Below are 15812 nucleotides of genomic sequence, written 5' to 3'. Positions count from 1 at the left end.
TCCATTGACTGTAAAGGGCCTGGGATGTCATGAAATATTCCACAGAAATGCGTGATCCATCGAGCTTACTGCTGGGCCGCTGTTTTCTTATAATCTCCATTTTCCCCTTTCGTTGTATTATGTGTCCAAAGACAAAGATAACACAACCTTCTACAATTTTGATTCAGCTGAATAAATATTTTTACAATGGAGGAACACACACACACACACTGTGATTTGTCTGATTCATCCCAAGATTAATATTATGCTTCATCTGGAGACATTCCTGCTGCCCTAGAACTTGTCAGCTGCTGCTGGAGCGTGGGCATCAGCAGCGTTTCATTGACCAGCCCAACTTCTCATTCCCCAAACACTGCTCACAAGGCATCTTTGTTCCCTGAAGAAGGGTCTGATGGAATGCGTCAGAGTCTGAAGAAGGGTCCCGAACCGAAACGTCACCTATCCATGTTCTCCGGAGATGCTGCCAGACCCGCTGAGTTACTCCAGCACTTTTGTGTAAAGCAACGTCTGCAGTTCCTTCTTTCTAGGTTGTAGGGATCTTAGTTTCATTGTCTGGGGTTAACGCAGGTACTGAGAGAAGGTGAGGCACTAATTAATTGAGTGGAGGAGTGGGGTCCAACGCCTATACAACCCAAGGTGAGTGCGGTCCTGATCTCTTCCCAACATCACTGCTCAGTCTCACATTAGGCTCACATGAGAGAGATCAGGAGTTGCCAGCTGGTTCATTTTTTTCTCTGGCTTAGGCAGGGTTGTAGCATCCCCGATAGCATCATGACATATGCGGAGAGTGTGAAAAAGGGTCTCGAACCGAAATGTCACCTATTCCTTTTCTCCAGAGATGCTGTCTGACCCGCTGAGTTACTCTAGCTTTTTGTGTCTATCTTCGGCGGAAAGTGAAGCTGGGATCTGTAGGCCCTGATTCCACACCTGATAGCACATTAACCTACCAAGCTACCAACAGATCTACTTAGTATAGGACTGATAAACGGCCTTTGTTGTGAAGAGCTTATGGGCAGCACGGTGGCTCAGCAGTAGAGTTGCTGCCTTACAGCACCAGAGACCCGGGTTCGATCCTAACTACAGGTACTGTCTTTACGGAGTTTGTACGTTCTCCGTATGTCCCCGAGTGCTTCCATTTCTTCCCACACTCCAAAGACATGCAGGTTTGTAGGTTAAGTGCCTTTGGTAAAGATTCGAAATTGTTCCTAGTGCGTGTAGGATAGTGCTAGTGTACGGGGTGATCACTGGTCGGCGCGGACTCGGTGGGCCAAAGGCCCTGTTTCCACGCTGTATGTCTAATCTAAACTAAACTAAAGGTTCTGTGACGTACAATTCTGTTGCTGAAACTTTCGTACTAGGAACAGGAATCGGCATCAAAATATGGGACTGCTTGTGTCAGACCACACAAAGATGGCACCGGAGCCCCGGGCAATAGTCGTGAAGCTCAGTGCTTGAACCTCGGGGGAAATGGGGAGAAATGAAAAATAAAGCAAAAACATTTCAAATCAGTGCACCTCTGATTTCAGGCGAATATGTGATCATGGTGACGGATATGACGAGCCCGCCTTTCCTGGGTCGCACTCTTCCAACCGCTTTCAAGCTCCTGAAGGTCGTACCACAGAAACCGAGCAAAACGGGCGCCAGAAAGGAGCCTCACAAAGTCCTCAGCAAGTAGACATGCTGCTGAAGAACCCTGCGTGTCTGTAGCACCTTTTCGGTTGTTTTCGGGCCACACCCACCCACCACTTCCCTTGATGTGTCTCCCGTCTTGTGACTTGCTTTCTCCACACGTCTGCTCCCTGACACCGTCACCCGGGACGGGCAGCCTGCGATACTACATCGCGTCGAACTCTCCGAGCCAGCGGGCAGAGATTCGCAATCCATTCATCTGGGTCAGGGTTGAGTCCAGTTCTGAGAAGTGAAAGGGAATGTATTGAACCACAGTAAACACCCTGTCCCAAAATAGTCCCGTCTATAAATGGAAGCAAGAACAGAGACAGGAAAGTCCCAGTTGTAAGCGGAGGTGTCACTTCAGAGCAGAATTGTACCAGAACAGAGTGCAAGTTTTAATAATATTCTACTTCATACCTTCCAATATGTCATTGTTCAGATTTATTTTTGATAAACAGGCATTTAAATATTTTCACTTCCCAAAGAGCTCTAAAAGCCCCAATTGCTTTAACCGCAGCTGTTGCTGAGAAAAGCTTAGTGTCTCGTTGAGACTTTGGTATTTCTGAAGCAAAACAGGATGGAAGAAAGATAAAGCAATTTTTTTTTGTCTCTGAGGTTTGATAATCTATTTACGGAGGCTGGTGTGACGGTGCCGGTGTCTAACCTCCCCCGGTTTGGTGGCTTGTACTGCAGGTTCAGTCCCTGCACTGTGCCTGGGGAACTGCTTTCAGGGGACTCTCCAGTTGTCGCAATGGTCCAAGCAAAGATGAACTGCACCGTTCTTACATTATCCAGTCACAGTGGACGGCTAAGGACAGAGGCAACTTCAGATGTGACCCCTCTTGAGTGAGTGCCATTCACACTGCACCTATTCCTTCACTGGTGGGAAGTGCAGGGTTAGGTTAAGTCGGGTTGAATCCTAACCACGGGTGCTGTCTGTACGGAGTTTGTACCTTGACCGTGTGGGTTTTCTACGGGTGCTCCGGTTTCCTCCTACATTCCAAAGACGGCAGATTTATACGTTAATTGCCTTTGGTAAAATAGTGAATTGTGCATAGTGTGTGGGATAATGCTAGTGCACAGGTGATAACTTGTCGGCGTGGATTCGCTGGGCCGAAGGGCCTGTTTCCACACTATCTCTAAACTAAACCAAAACTAAACCAAAGCTGTGGAGAGTGATGAGGGTGCTGCATTTCTTGTAATAGATGAAGCGTGGCAGGCCTGGAATGTGGAGGGCTCCCACTAGGCCTTCCTTGCCACCTGGTGCCTTCCGCCTCTGGTGTATCTCCAACCTTCAACTTTCACTCTCCCTTTTTCTAAATAATTTCTCCCCTTCCTAAAGTTTCTTCCAGCACCCTGATTTATCAGCAGATTGATCCAAATGTCTCTCTGTTCTCAATCAGTACTTTAGCCTAGTGAACAACCTTTCCGAACCAGCTTTTCAGGCTGCAACTCCCTCCCTCCCTCATCCCATGGCCACCAATCCCTCTCCCAATCACACCCTCTGGGCCCATCGTGGTGATATTTAAGACTTCCACTTGTGGGATTTGCCATTGCTTTGTCAGCCAACACTTGTTCGACAATCTAATTTCACTCTCTATCTCTCCCTCCCTCTCTGTTGTCTTTCTTCAATGTTGATTGAATAAAGTGCCCACTTCTTGAAGTACAAGGTTTGTTGTATTTGTTTGTTGTAGTCTGAAGAAGGGTTTCGGCCCGAAACGTTGCCTATTTCCTTCGCTCCATAGATGCTGCTGCACCCGCTGAGTTTCTCCAGCACTTTTGTCTACCTTTGTTGCATTAAACTTGCTTTTGCCTGGATAGCACGCAAACCAAAGTATTTCGCTGAATCGTGATACAGGTGACAATAATAAACCAATACCAATCCCAATGAATGGTGTAATACAGATAACTTGGAATGTGGACCAAGCTGATTCTTGAGCTTCAGTCTCATCTCCCCAGTAACTCCCCTTTGTTGAGTTATCAGCTGCCTAAAAGTAGAGGAAACAGGCAGAGTTTGCACTGTACTACCCCACAGAACCAGCATCAAGGACTGTGAAAATCTGGCTGCTGCCTAACTATCTGTTTAGTGAGGTCCCCTTCAGTGGAGCCTGAGGTGTTATTTTCTACCATGCGGGCCTGGAAGGAGGCAAAATAAGAACCTCCCTGCGAGAAGCAGCATGGGTTCCAAAGTCGGGCACCCAACCCTTCAACCATGTTCTGCCATTGGATTAGATTAGGACTTCCACTCACCAGCTTTGCTTCCACAGCCCTCTCTACTCCGACTTCGAGCCTCTGTCTCTGGAGAGAAGCAGTTCCAGATCGCAGTTTGGAGAAGTGCCTCCTGAACATCAGCCTGAACAGCCCGAAGTCATGCCACTGGCACTGCGCTTCACCACGAAGGAGTTAGTTTACCTCTATCCTACTGAATCCATTATACATGAGCACCTCAGCTAGATCATATTGCAGGAACAACAAGCCTTATCTGTCAATCTCTACCCACTCTCCTGAAGAGTATTGTGCTGGTTGCCATCCTTCATGGATGAGCTGATAGTCCTTGCACAGCAAAGATAGACATGACATTAGGCAGCATCTCTGGAGAAAAGGAATAGGTGACGTTCCGGGTCGAGATCCTTCTCAGACTGAAGGTGATAATGAGAGGATACGAACAGTGAAACCAGCAGGATGACTAGGGTGAGGAGGGTCGTTATCCCCTTTACCCCAGCCAACAATGGACCATTGTGGGCTCCACCTTTCCTTAATCGTCGATGCAGGCTTTGATTTGGTTCTTTCATTCCTTTCATTCATTTGTTAATTGTTCCTTTTCATAGCTCTCGTTCCCCTCTCCCCTGACCCTCAGTCTGAAGAAGGGTCTCAACCCAAAACGTCACCTATTCCATTTCTCAGAGTTGCTGCCTGACCCGCTGAATTACTCCAGCATTTGGTGTATTTCTCCGGTGTAACCCAGAATCTACAGTTCCTTCCGACACAGTCTTTGCCCAGCACCCTGTGTGGGAACAGGATGAAATGGCGCTCACCCCAGGGGTGAACATAATGCCCAGCAGGTCGTTAAGTATGGAAGAAGTGGCGCGTTGTGCATGTTTTCTGCAGTTCAACACTGTCGTATTGACTCCTGCAGTCAAATAGCTGCCGACATCAGGAGTGAAGCAAGGATTTGCAACCACACATACTGAACCGACCTCCGACCAACCCTACACTGACTCCCCACCCCACCCCCCCCCACCCCCACACTGACATCTCCAAATCGTGGTGACATCCCCACCCCTGTGGTGACATCTCCAAAATGTGGTGATCCCAGCAGCACCCTAATGACATCTCCAGCTACATGGTGACATCTGCAGCACTGTAGTGACCCCTCAAATAATATAGCAACATCTCCCAGAACAAGGGGTCACAGTTTAAGGATAAGGGGGAAATCTTTTAGGACTGAGATGAGAAAAACAAATTTACACAGAGAGTGGTGAATCTCTGGAATTCTATGCCACAGAATGTAGTTGAGGCCAGTTCATTGGCTATATTTAAGAGGGAGTTCGATGTGGCCCTTGTGGCTAAAGGGATCAGGGGGTATGGAGAGAAAGCAGGTACAGGATACTGAGTTGGATGATCAGCCATGATCATATTGAATGGCGGTGTAGGCTCGAAGGGCCGAATGGCCTACTCCTGCACCTAGTCTCTATGTTTCTATCTCCAGAAATCTGGTCAAGAAGGAACTGCAGATGCTGGAAAATCGAAGGTAGACAAAAGTGGTGGAGAAACTCAGCGGGTGCGGCAGCATCTATGGAGCGAAGGAAATAAGCAACGTTGCCGCACCCGCTGAGTTTCTCCACCACTTTTGTCTATCCAGGAATGTGGTGACATCTCCGGCAATGTGGTGACCCCCTCCAGCTCCACGCTGGCATCTCGGCAACATGGTGATAACGCCCAGCTGTAAGCCCCAGAAGCGGCAACCCCAAGGCAGGCCATCCACGCACACCCAGCGAAGTCGCCTGAGGGGAGTGCGGCATCGATGGGAGGCTTATCTAGGTCAGTGAATTGCCAAAACCCTAATTCCAAAAACAGATAACGTGTTGGACTGCAGAGGGCAGCAGCTTTTCGCGAGTGCCACTTTATTTTTGGGGTCATGTGACGATCCAGCCCTCTCTCCCCCCCACCCACCCCTTTCCCCTCCCCTCCCCAGAGCAAGTCACCGGGAGAGGGACTGCGTCTGGCTTTATTTGTACCCACCCCACCGTAAAATACAATCTTTACTTCATCGCGGAGTTGTAATTGTCAAAAAAAACTCTTGCCAGCTGGGGCTTGCATTTTCCTGCAGATGTGAGTTGGTTTGTGGTTTGCCCTTTCAGCACAATGAATGCTCTGTTAATCAGCTAACATTCGGAATAGTCTGGTGCGGGTTTGGACTGCTGCCAGCGCCATCCATCAGGCAACGGATTGTTCATTGCTCCGAGAGCAGGCAGAACGCCGCCAAGCCTGGGACAGTCGCTGTACACAGACAACTCTCCCAATCTCACAGGAAGGGACTGTCAGAGTGAGGGGGAGAAGGGAAACTGGAGCAGCCAGATGAATAATTTATCTTCGATTGGTTCTGCTGACATCAGCTGCTTGTGCTGCGAGCGAAGCAAGCCGCAGTGGGATTGTCTCGCTGATCCCCATGGCTCACTGGCCAAATGCACGGGGTAATGCCCAGACACTCTGAGGGCAGCTCCAGCCTCTAGCCCACACCGAATCAGTTCACCGCTTCCCCAGGGGCTATCACTAACAGCAAAAGCCTGCACTTATACATAGAGCAGTACAGCACAGGAACAGGCCCTTCGGCCCACAATGTCTGTGCCCAATATGATGTCAGGTTAAACTTATCTCCTCTATCTGCACATGATCCACATCCCTCCATACCCTGCATAATATGCCAGTGCCTATCTAAAGCACCACTATCGTATCTGCCTGTACCACCACCCCTAGCAGTGCATTCCAGGCACCCACCACTCTCTGTGTAACTTACTTGTCCCGCACATCACACATTTCCTCCTCTCACCTTGTCACCCTTTTTGTACAGTTATCTGCTGTGTATGTAGTACCCTTAATACTGAGAACTGCCTCAAGGCATTTCATGGGAGCATTAAGGACGCAAACTGGCACCGAGATGTTTTGGGATGAGTTTTTCCAAGACAACGCATCTTCATCGTGACACAGCGGTAGAGTTGCTGCACCAGAGACCTGGGTTCGATCCTGACTATGGGTGCTCTCTGTATGGAGTTTGCACGTTCTCCCTATGACCGGGTGGATTTTCCCTTGGTACTCCTTTTACTCCCACACTCCAAGACGTACAGGTTTGTAGGTTAACTGGTTTATGTAAATTGTCCCTAGGGGGTAGGATAGAATTAGTGTCCAGGTGATTTATGATCGGCGTTGACACAATGGGCCGAAGGGCCTGTTTCCACGCTGCATTGTTGAACTAAACTAAACCAGAGTGGAAAAGAGTGATGGTGAGGGTAGAGCCAGCCCCAATGCCAGTTGAAGGCACCACCATCAATGATTAAAGGAAACACTACAGCCAAAGAGGCCAGAGTCATCGAGTTACAGCGTGAAAACAGGCCCTTCGGCCCAACTTGCCCACACCGGCCAACATGTCCCCATCTACACTCATCCCATCTACCAGTATTTGGGCCATATCCTTCTAAAACCAGATGTATTGGAGAACTGCGTAGTCATGGGAGTGTTTGGAGTGGTGTGTGGAGACGAGAGAGTTTTTGTAAAAAGAGGCGAACATTATATTTGAGACCCTGCCAGAGTCAGGGAGCTGTGGTTGGTCAATAGATCAGGGGTGACGGGTAAGATGGACTCGTGCCGGCTGGGATAGAGGTAGCAGGATTGGAGATGAGTGCAGGCTTCATGAGGATGGGCAGTCAGTCACTATCAATGGACAGTCAAATCTGGAGGGAGCAGGCGTAAGAAGGCTGAAGCAAGAGAGAGGAAACATCACCTGCAATTCCTGCTCCTCATCTTGGTCTAGTGATCCCACAGCAAAGGGAATCTGCGTTTATTGCCCGAGACAGCACGAGCGGACACACACTCGGTTGAACAGTCGGCCAGCACTCTAGGTTCAGGCCCACACATGAGGACTGGACATTGTGGAGACTGGACACTGGCAAGAGACGTGGTGAATGTGGAACATAGGTTGTGCTTCCTTGACCTAGTATCTGACACAGTGAGGGGTCACAAAGTACTTTACCAGCAACCTTCTGGGACTGGCTAAAGGAAGATGCTTGTCCTTGGTGTCAGTCTTCGCAGAGCGTGCATTTATTTCCCTTCTGTAGTTACTCCACAGCCAGTCCTATTCACCCACTACCATGGGTCTGTGGTCTGAAGTGGCCCGGCAGAGGAAGGCAGGGATAGATAGATTCGTGATTAGTACGTGTGTCAGAGGTTATGGGGAGAAGGCAGGAGAATGGGGTTGGAAGGAAGAGATAGATCAGCCATGATTGAATGGCGGAGTATACGTGATGGGACGAATGGCCTAATTCTACTCCTATTCCTTATGACCTTAGGAGATAGATTTCCTTCCATGATGGATATTATATTAACCAGTTCTTTGGGTTCTGGCAACCTCGTGGCCATTTGTATTGAACTCTGTTTCACAGCTCACTTGGGTGCGATTTGAAATGACAACCTTCTTTGCATTGTTGGTTTGGTTTGGTCTGGTCTCACCATCACCACTTTACTGTGCCCAAGTCAAGCGAAGCACACTTCCCTTCTCACCACCATCACAGTGGCTAAAGATAAGCCCAACGTCAGAAGTCCATGAACGTTGAACTGGAACTTAGCATCCACTAGTGTGCCATTTGTCTGCAGAGTATCCACCTCTCAAGGCTCTGGAAGGGTCAATCTGTCAAAGTGCAACGCTCAGAGACATTTCCTGGACCCGCACTCACCCAGCTAGCATTATTTACTGTGTAGGAAGGACCTGCAGATGCTGGTCTATACCGAAGCTATGCACAAAATGCTGGAGTAACTCAGCGGGTCAGGCAGCATCACTGGGGAAAAGGAATAGGTGATGTATTGGATCGGGACCCTTCTTCAGGATAGTTTATTCACCCCATTCTGTCTGGTGCAGAGGGGTGAGGCTTCAGGGAGTACAGAGAGAACAGATTAGACAGTGGACGGGAATGGACTTTAAAACGGCCACCAGTGGGTTTTGCAGCGAACATGGTGGGGGGGGGGAGGAAGTTGTCAAACTGTAGCAGCAACAATGTGATGAATGGTGAGAACGATCAGAAATAGTGGAGCCAATGTCCCCAAAGTGAAATGCAAGAGACGCGGGGGAGGGGGAACATTTGGCCACGTTAGCCGAATGGTTAAGCTATTAGTCTGATCGTCATGTAATCCAAATAATGCCAAGAAAGTGAGTGCAAATCCCAATGTAGCAGTTTGAGACTTTTAACTCGGATTTGTGAAAGTGTAGAAATCTGGAGATGGAAAACTGCCGACACTGGGGAAGTGATGAAAAGCTGTCGGACTATCACCAAACCCACTGGCGCATGGATGTCCGCTTGGGACACGGCTTGTCGGCGTGTCTCTAGATTCACGCGGCACGAGGGATCTCTGCACTCTGCAACAGTCACATCACCTTCTCATCAACCAGGGCTGAGAGAAGCACAGATACACTGAGGCGCACCAAGCATCCGGCCTTGCCTCTGAGGCACAGGCGGCCTGCGGTAGCCAGTGCGTGCTTCCTCAGTTACGTCCAAGACTCGTTCCAAGGTCAGGACAGCTGCCTCGCCAGGCCACACAGCGAGGTGTCATCATCTGAATCACACCCAACACGCTGGTTGGACACGTGGACCCTGACCCTCTCTGAGCAGGAGAAATTAGAGGCCAGTCGTGCGACTATGAAAATAAATTGAATCTTGAAGGACACATAAACGCTGGAGTAACTCAGCGGTTTTTGGGCCCCGTATCTGAGGAAGGATGTGCTGGCTTTGGAGAGGGTCCAGTGGAGGTTTACAAGAATGATCCCTGGAATGGGCGGGTTAACATCTGATGAGTGTTTGATGGCACTGGGCCTGTACTCACTGGAGTTTAAAAGGATGAGGGAGGATCTGATTGAAACTTACCGAATAATGAAAAGCCTGGATAGATGGAAGAGGAGAGTCAAGGACCAGAGGCCATGGCCTCAGTATAAAAGTATGTACCATTAGGAAGATTAGGCAGAATGTGGTGAGTCTGTGGAATTCATTGCCACAGAAGGCGGTGGAGGCCAAGTCAATGGATATTTTTACGGCAGAGATTGATAGATTCTTGATTAGTATGGGTGTCAGGGGTTATGGGGAGAAGGAAGAATATTGTGGTTGAGAGGGAAAGATAGATCAGCCATGATTGAATGGTGGAGCATATTTAATGGGCCGAATGGTCTAATTCTGCTCCTATCACTTATGAACATGGGTCTGGCAGCATCTCTGGAGAACATGGTGACATTTCAAATCGGGACCCTCCTTCCTATACTGAATCTTGAACCTCAGTTCCATTCACTATCACCTCAATACAAGTCGTGTACACTTGATTTGGTCTCAACTTTCCAATAAAATGGGACCTATATTTTGCTACAAAAAGTATCCTTGGTTTTTTTTCTACGGTGAGACTTTAGGAGAATCATGTTCTGACATGCTGGCAGGTGACCTCACCACCAGACCACACATCGGAACTTTGGGTGGAGCTGACATCTCTTCCCGATGAGGTCAGAATACTTTCCCTATGTATCATGTTCGGCATCTGAAAGTGATAGACGCGAGTTCGCTGGCTCCTGGTTTGCAGGAAGCATGGGCTGGTTTTAAAGCTGAGGAAGAAATTCAATATCCAGTTGGTCTCCCGCCTGTGACAACGCTGTGGGATGAACATTGTCTGTCTCGGGTGTCCTGTTTGCCGTGCGGACTGGATCAGAGACGATGAGAGTGCATCAGCCCGTCAGCTCATCATTCCTGTTGATCCCCAGGGTTTGAAACAAGAGGGAACAAATCTCCTTGACCCATCTTCTCTTCATCTGCACTGACGCATCCCACATGCCAACAAAGTGAAGGGAGAATGTGTCGGAAAGAAATGCAGATCCTTTTTAAAATCGAAGGTAGACCCAAAATGCTGGAGTTACTCAGCGGGACAGGCAGCCTATCTGGAGAGAAGGGTCTCGACCCGAAACGGAGTTTGAAGAAGGGTCTCGACCCGAAACGTCACCCATTCCTTCTCTCCAGAGATGCTGCCTGTCCCGTTGGGTTTCTCCAGCATTTTGTGTCCACCTTCAAGTGAATGGAGAAGCTCTTTTAACCCTTGTACGACCAAGTGAACGCACTTCCGATGCACCCAATCGCTTCAGTGAGTGAAGGCAGCCCCCATTATGGACCTGGGCCCTTCAGCTGGTGGTCTGCACCAGGTTTGCTGACTACTCACCTGGCCCTCCACATCTGTCCCCAGCTGTGAAGCCCATGCGAGATATCTCAATGTTCAAGAGGCTGCCTGATGGGACCCGTTGGGTTGTTCCAGTTCAAAGAGGAGAAACAAAGTCTCGTTAGGACATCATAAGGACATAAGTGATAGGAGTAGAATTAGGCCATTTAGCCCATCATGTTTACTCTGCCATTCAATCATGGCTGATTGATCTCCCCCTCCTAACCCCATTCTCCTGCCTTCTCCCCATAACCTCTGACACCTGTACTACTCAAGAATCGATCCAACTCTGCCTTAAAAATATCCACTAACTTGGCCTCTACAGCCTTCTGTGGCAAAGAATTCCACAGATTCACCACCCTCTGACTGAAGCAATGTCGCTTCATCTCCTTCTTAAAAGAAGTCCTTTAATTCTGAGGCTATGACCTCTAGTCCTAGACTCTCCCACTAGTGGAAACATCCACTCTATCCAGGCCTTTCACTATTCTGTACGTTTCAATGAGGTCCCCCCTCATTCATCTAAACTCAGATGTTCGCCATCAGATGTCCCGCTACAATCACAGTGCCCACCAGTCATAGCTCAAACATAACCCTGTCAAAGCTCACTGCCAGGCAATGGTATATTTTGTTAGGGCTTCTGAAGCCTCCCACCTGCAGGAGTGTAAGTCAAAGGGGACCCCAGATCAGGTTGCCGTACCTGCCAGCAAGTGCAGACTCTGAGATTGTGCCAGCCTTTGTTACCATGGATTTATTTTTTTTGCACAATATTTACGGCTGTAGCCATGGGAACAGTGAGTGTTTGGCCATGCTAATATTTACAGCGGTTGCCATTGCGGTGTCGATGTGGCGGCGAGTCCCAATGAAGTTGCTCCACTCTGTATCCTCGTTGCCCCTCCACCCCACTAATCCAGGCTGGAGCACTGACTCCACCTGCACCTGCATGGCATGAATCAGACGATGACCGTGCCCTGAACATTGGTATCTGGGTTGATTTGCGTTGTGTTTGGATTATAAAATCATAAGAGATAGGAGCAGAATTAGGCCATTCGGCCCACCATGGCTGATCTCTATCTCTCACTGCTAACCCCATTCTCCTGCCTTCTCCCCATAACCCCTGACACCCCCCGTACTAATCAAGAATCTATCTATCTTTGCCTTAAATATATCCACTGACTTTGCCTCCACAGCCTTCTGTGGCAAAGAATTCCACATATCCACCACCAATTCTAGGGTTGAGGTGACTGTCACGTTTAGGAACAAAGCATTAGGGCAGGGAGTGGCATAGGATAGGCCAAGGTTCAATTGCACCTCCTCAAACCCATCTACTGTATCCGTTGTTCAAGATGTGGACTCTTATACATCTTGGCGAGGCCAAACGCAAACTGGGCGATCGTTTCACGGAACACTTTCGCTCAGCCGGTGTGAACCAACCTCATCTCCCGGTTGCTGGTCACTTTAATCCTCCTTCCCATTCCTACACAGACCTTTTTGTCCTCGGTCACCTCCATTGTCAGAGTGAAGCTAAACGTAAATTGGAGGAACAGCATCTCATATTTCCCTTGGGCAGCGTACAGCCCAGTGGTATGAATATTGATTTTTCTCACTTCAAGTAGCCCCGGCATTCCCTCTCTCTCTATCCCTCCCTCACCCATGTTGCACTAGCTTCTCATTTTCACCCTACAAACAGCTTTCCTTTATCATCATTACTTTTTTGCATATCTTTCATTCATTGTCTTTTATCTCTCCACATCACGTCTATAATCTCTCGTTTCCCTTATCCCTAACCAGTCTGAAGAAGGGTCTCGACCCGAAACGTCACCCAAGTGTGTTTCCACAAAGATGGCCCGCTGAGCTTTTTGTGTCTATTAGTGGCAAAGGTAGGTCAAAAATGTTGGACTCAATTCCCAGCCACTCTCACGCTAAAGTCAGACATGCACTCCTGTGGAAACACACCTTTGGGTGCTCTGGAACAGTCATTGGGAAAGTATGCTCGATCTTTAGCTGATTGCCTTGAGCAACTTCCACTGGGTTTCGACCAGTACACAGACTTGTAAAGACACAGCGGAAATCCTTGCAGAGTTGGCAGTGAGTGTGGGAAATGTGTGAAGACACAATAGCAGGCAAAAATAAACTGAACCAAGTAACACAGTCATTAACTGGTTCTTCACATTCCAAGCCAAAAGCACACAAACATACACAAAGACACAGGCACGCACATCCAAAGCAGAAACGGGACAGAGATCCTTATAAACACAGAGATCTCACCGACAAATATGCACACTTTTTACAGAGCGCCAAGCATGTTGGTAATTAGGCAGGACCATCAACACGTGTACATGCACACACAGACTAAACGATGAATACATCTAAAGACACACTTATATGCTTGTAAACATGCACAAGGCAGTAATTATGCATAAATTCAAGCATGAAGGGAATATGAAGTTAGGCACAGCTTGTGGAGCAGCAGAAGGTAAAAGCTCGAGAGGGGCTGGATCGTCAGCAGACACAGACGCGATGTGGGATACTGACTTTGGTACTTTGCTTTAGACCTCCGGGCCCTTTGTCCCACCGCCTACGCTGATCAGCGATCACCCCGTACGTTAGCACTATTCTACACACTTGAAACAATTTACAATTTTACCGAAGCCAATTAACCTACAAACCTGCACGTCTTTGGAGTGTGGGAGGAAACCGGAGTCACCCGGAGGAAACCCACGCTGTCACGGGGAGAACGTACGTACAGACAGCACCCGTAGTTGGGATTGAACCCGTCTCTGTCTCTGGTATGTAAGGCAGCAAACTTTACCGCTGCGCCACCATGCCGCCCCTATGGATGAGGTAGAATTGTGAAGGGAGGAAGGTGGAGGTTGGTGCAAGGGCAGTGTGCCAGGTGAGTGCTGGGCAGATGAAGGTGTGCGCGCTGTTGTACTTACTGACTGCATCACCTCCTGCTTCCCATGTTCTCATCCCTATGTTCAAATCCGTCTATGTTTCTTCCCGCAGCCCCCCTCCCACAGATTCCCAGCATCCTCTCTACAACTCAATGAGATGTCAGTGTTCCTTCACCTCTGTCCTCTCCCTTCACTCCACTCTCTAATACTACACTGCTCGTGGTTATAACTCCGCAAATCCTTCCCTCTACGCTGTCGCTACATCATGCTGTGTCTCTTTCACATGCATTGACCAACTTTTTGGCCGCCAGCCTAATGTTTCCTTGTTTAGTTCAGTTTAGTTTAGTTTAGTTTGGTCGAGTTTAATTTAGTTCAATTCAGTTTAGTTTAGTTAGCTTAATTTATTTGAGATAGAACGTGGAAATAGGCACTTCGACCTACAGGGTCCACGCCGACCAGCGATCACCCATACATACACTAGTTCCATCCTACACACTAGGGGCAATTTACTGAAACCAATTCACCTATAAACTCGCAAGTCTTTCGAATTTGGGGGGAAATTGGAGCACCCGGAGAAAACCCATGCGGTCACGGGGAGAACGTACAAACTCCGTACAGACAGCACCCCTGATCAGGATCAAACCTAGATCTCTGGCGCTGTGTGCTGCAACATTGTGCCCCCTCGCCTGTCAAAAAGGCCATTTTATCCATCAGATCCATGCCAGCCAAAGAACAACGATCCAGCCTAATCTCCCCCTCTCCCATTTCTGCTTCCACTTCTGGCCTGACTCTTCCAAGTTCTTCTTCCTCTCCTTGGCTCTCTCCCAGGTTGGGAAAGATATCAGAAGATACACAGTGAAGGCAGTTGATTGAGCTCTGTTGAGATCAAGGTAGAGGCCACTCATCATCTAGTTTTACAGTGGAGTGCAATTGAAGGGCCTTGGAGATTTATCGGGATTTATCAGCTAGCAGGGTCAAACGTCTTCACTGTTCCATCATCCTTCACCCCCAGCCCTCTCACTCCCCATGTCCTCAGTGCTCCTCCTTTTTCAGTCTCTGTTCATCTCCTTCTGTCTCCCCCCCTCTCTTCACCTCACTGACTACAGCTCAGTTGCCAGGTTTATTTCACGCTCCATCTTTGCTTTCCTTGCCGAGGGAATCTCAAGCCAGCCTGACAATGGCTGCCTTTCTTCGCCTTGGCCGCACTGCCGCAGACTGGAGCCAAAGGGAGCTGTTGGCTGCACAAAAGCGATTGTTGAGCTGAGCGTGCCCCGAGGCTGCCCTACATCCAGGATAGGACAACCCTCCCTTTAGATGCTGCCTTCATTAACCAGTGATGGGTCTAAATCATTGCTCTCCAAATACAAGGGGCTGGAAATTACATCTCAGCGCCCATTCATCAGTCTGAAGAAGGGTGTCGATCCGAAACGTCACCCATTCCTTCTATCCAGAGATGTCCCGCTGAGTTACTCCAGCATTTTGTCCCATTTATCATATGCATACGCAAACATCAGGGGAATTTACCCAGATTAGTTTAGATTAGTTTAGTTCAGACATACAGCCTTCGACCCACCGAGTCCATGCCGACCAACACTGGCACTATCCTACACACTAGGACCAATTTACAATTCTTAGCGAAGCCAATTGACCTACAAAGCTTTAGATTGTTAGTTTAGTTTAGAGATACGGCGCGAAAACAGGCCCTTTGGCTCACTGAGTCCGTGCCGACCTGTACACTCGTACTATCCTACACACTAGGGACAATTTACAACTCTTACTGAAGCCAATTAACCTACA

The 15812-nt window shown here is 48.6% G+C and overlaps 1 protein-coding gene across 3 annotated transcripts in view; it reads left to right on the top strand.

Moving 5' to 3' along the window:
* Positions 1–3340, top strand: part of morn1 (MORN repeat containing 1) — a 168235-nt gene extending 164895 nt beyond the window's left edge. For all 3 annotated transcript variants that reach the window (XM_033048111.1, XM_033048113.1, XM_033048112.1), the window contains one exon: positions 1527–3340. In XM_033048111.1, coding sequence (XP_032904002.1) covers positions 1527–1675 — 149 coding nt within the window. In that variant the 3' untranslated portion in view covers positions 1676–3340. The remainder of the gene's footprint in view (positions 1–1526) is intronic.
* Positions 3341–15812: the final 12472 nt, after the last annotated feature.

This window comes from Amblyraja radiata, chromosome 31 (genome assembly GCF_010909765.2).
Source record: "Amblyraja radiata isolate CabotCenter1 chromosome 31, sAmbRad1.1.pri, whole genome shotgun sequence".
Classification (NCBI taxonomy): Eukaryota; Metazoa; Chordata; class Chondrichthyes; order Rajiformes; family Rajidae; genus Amblyraja; species Amblyraja radiata.
Note: the sequence above shows the minus strand (reverse complement) of the source record. Positions and strands in the feature narration are given on the sequence as shown.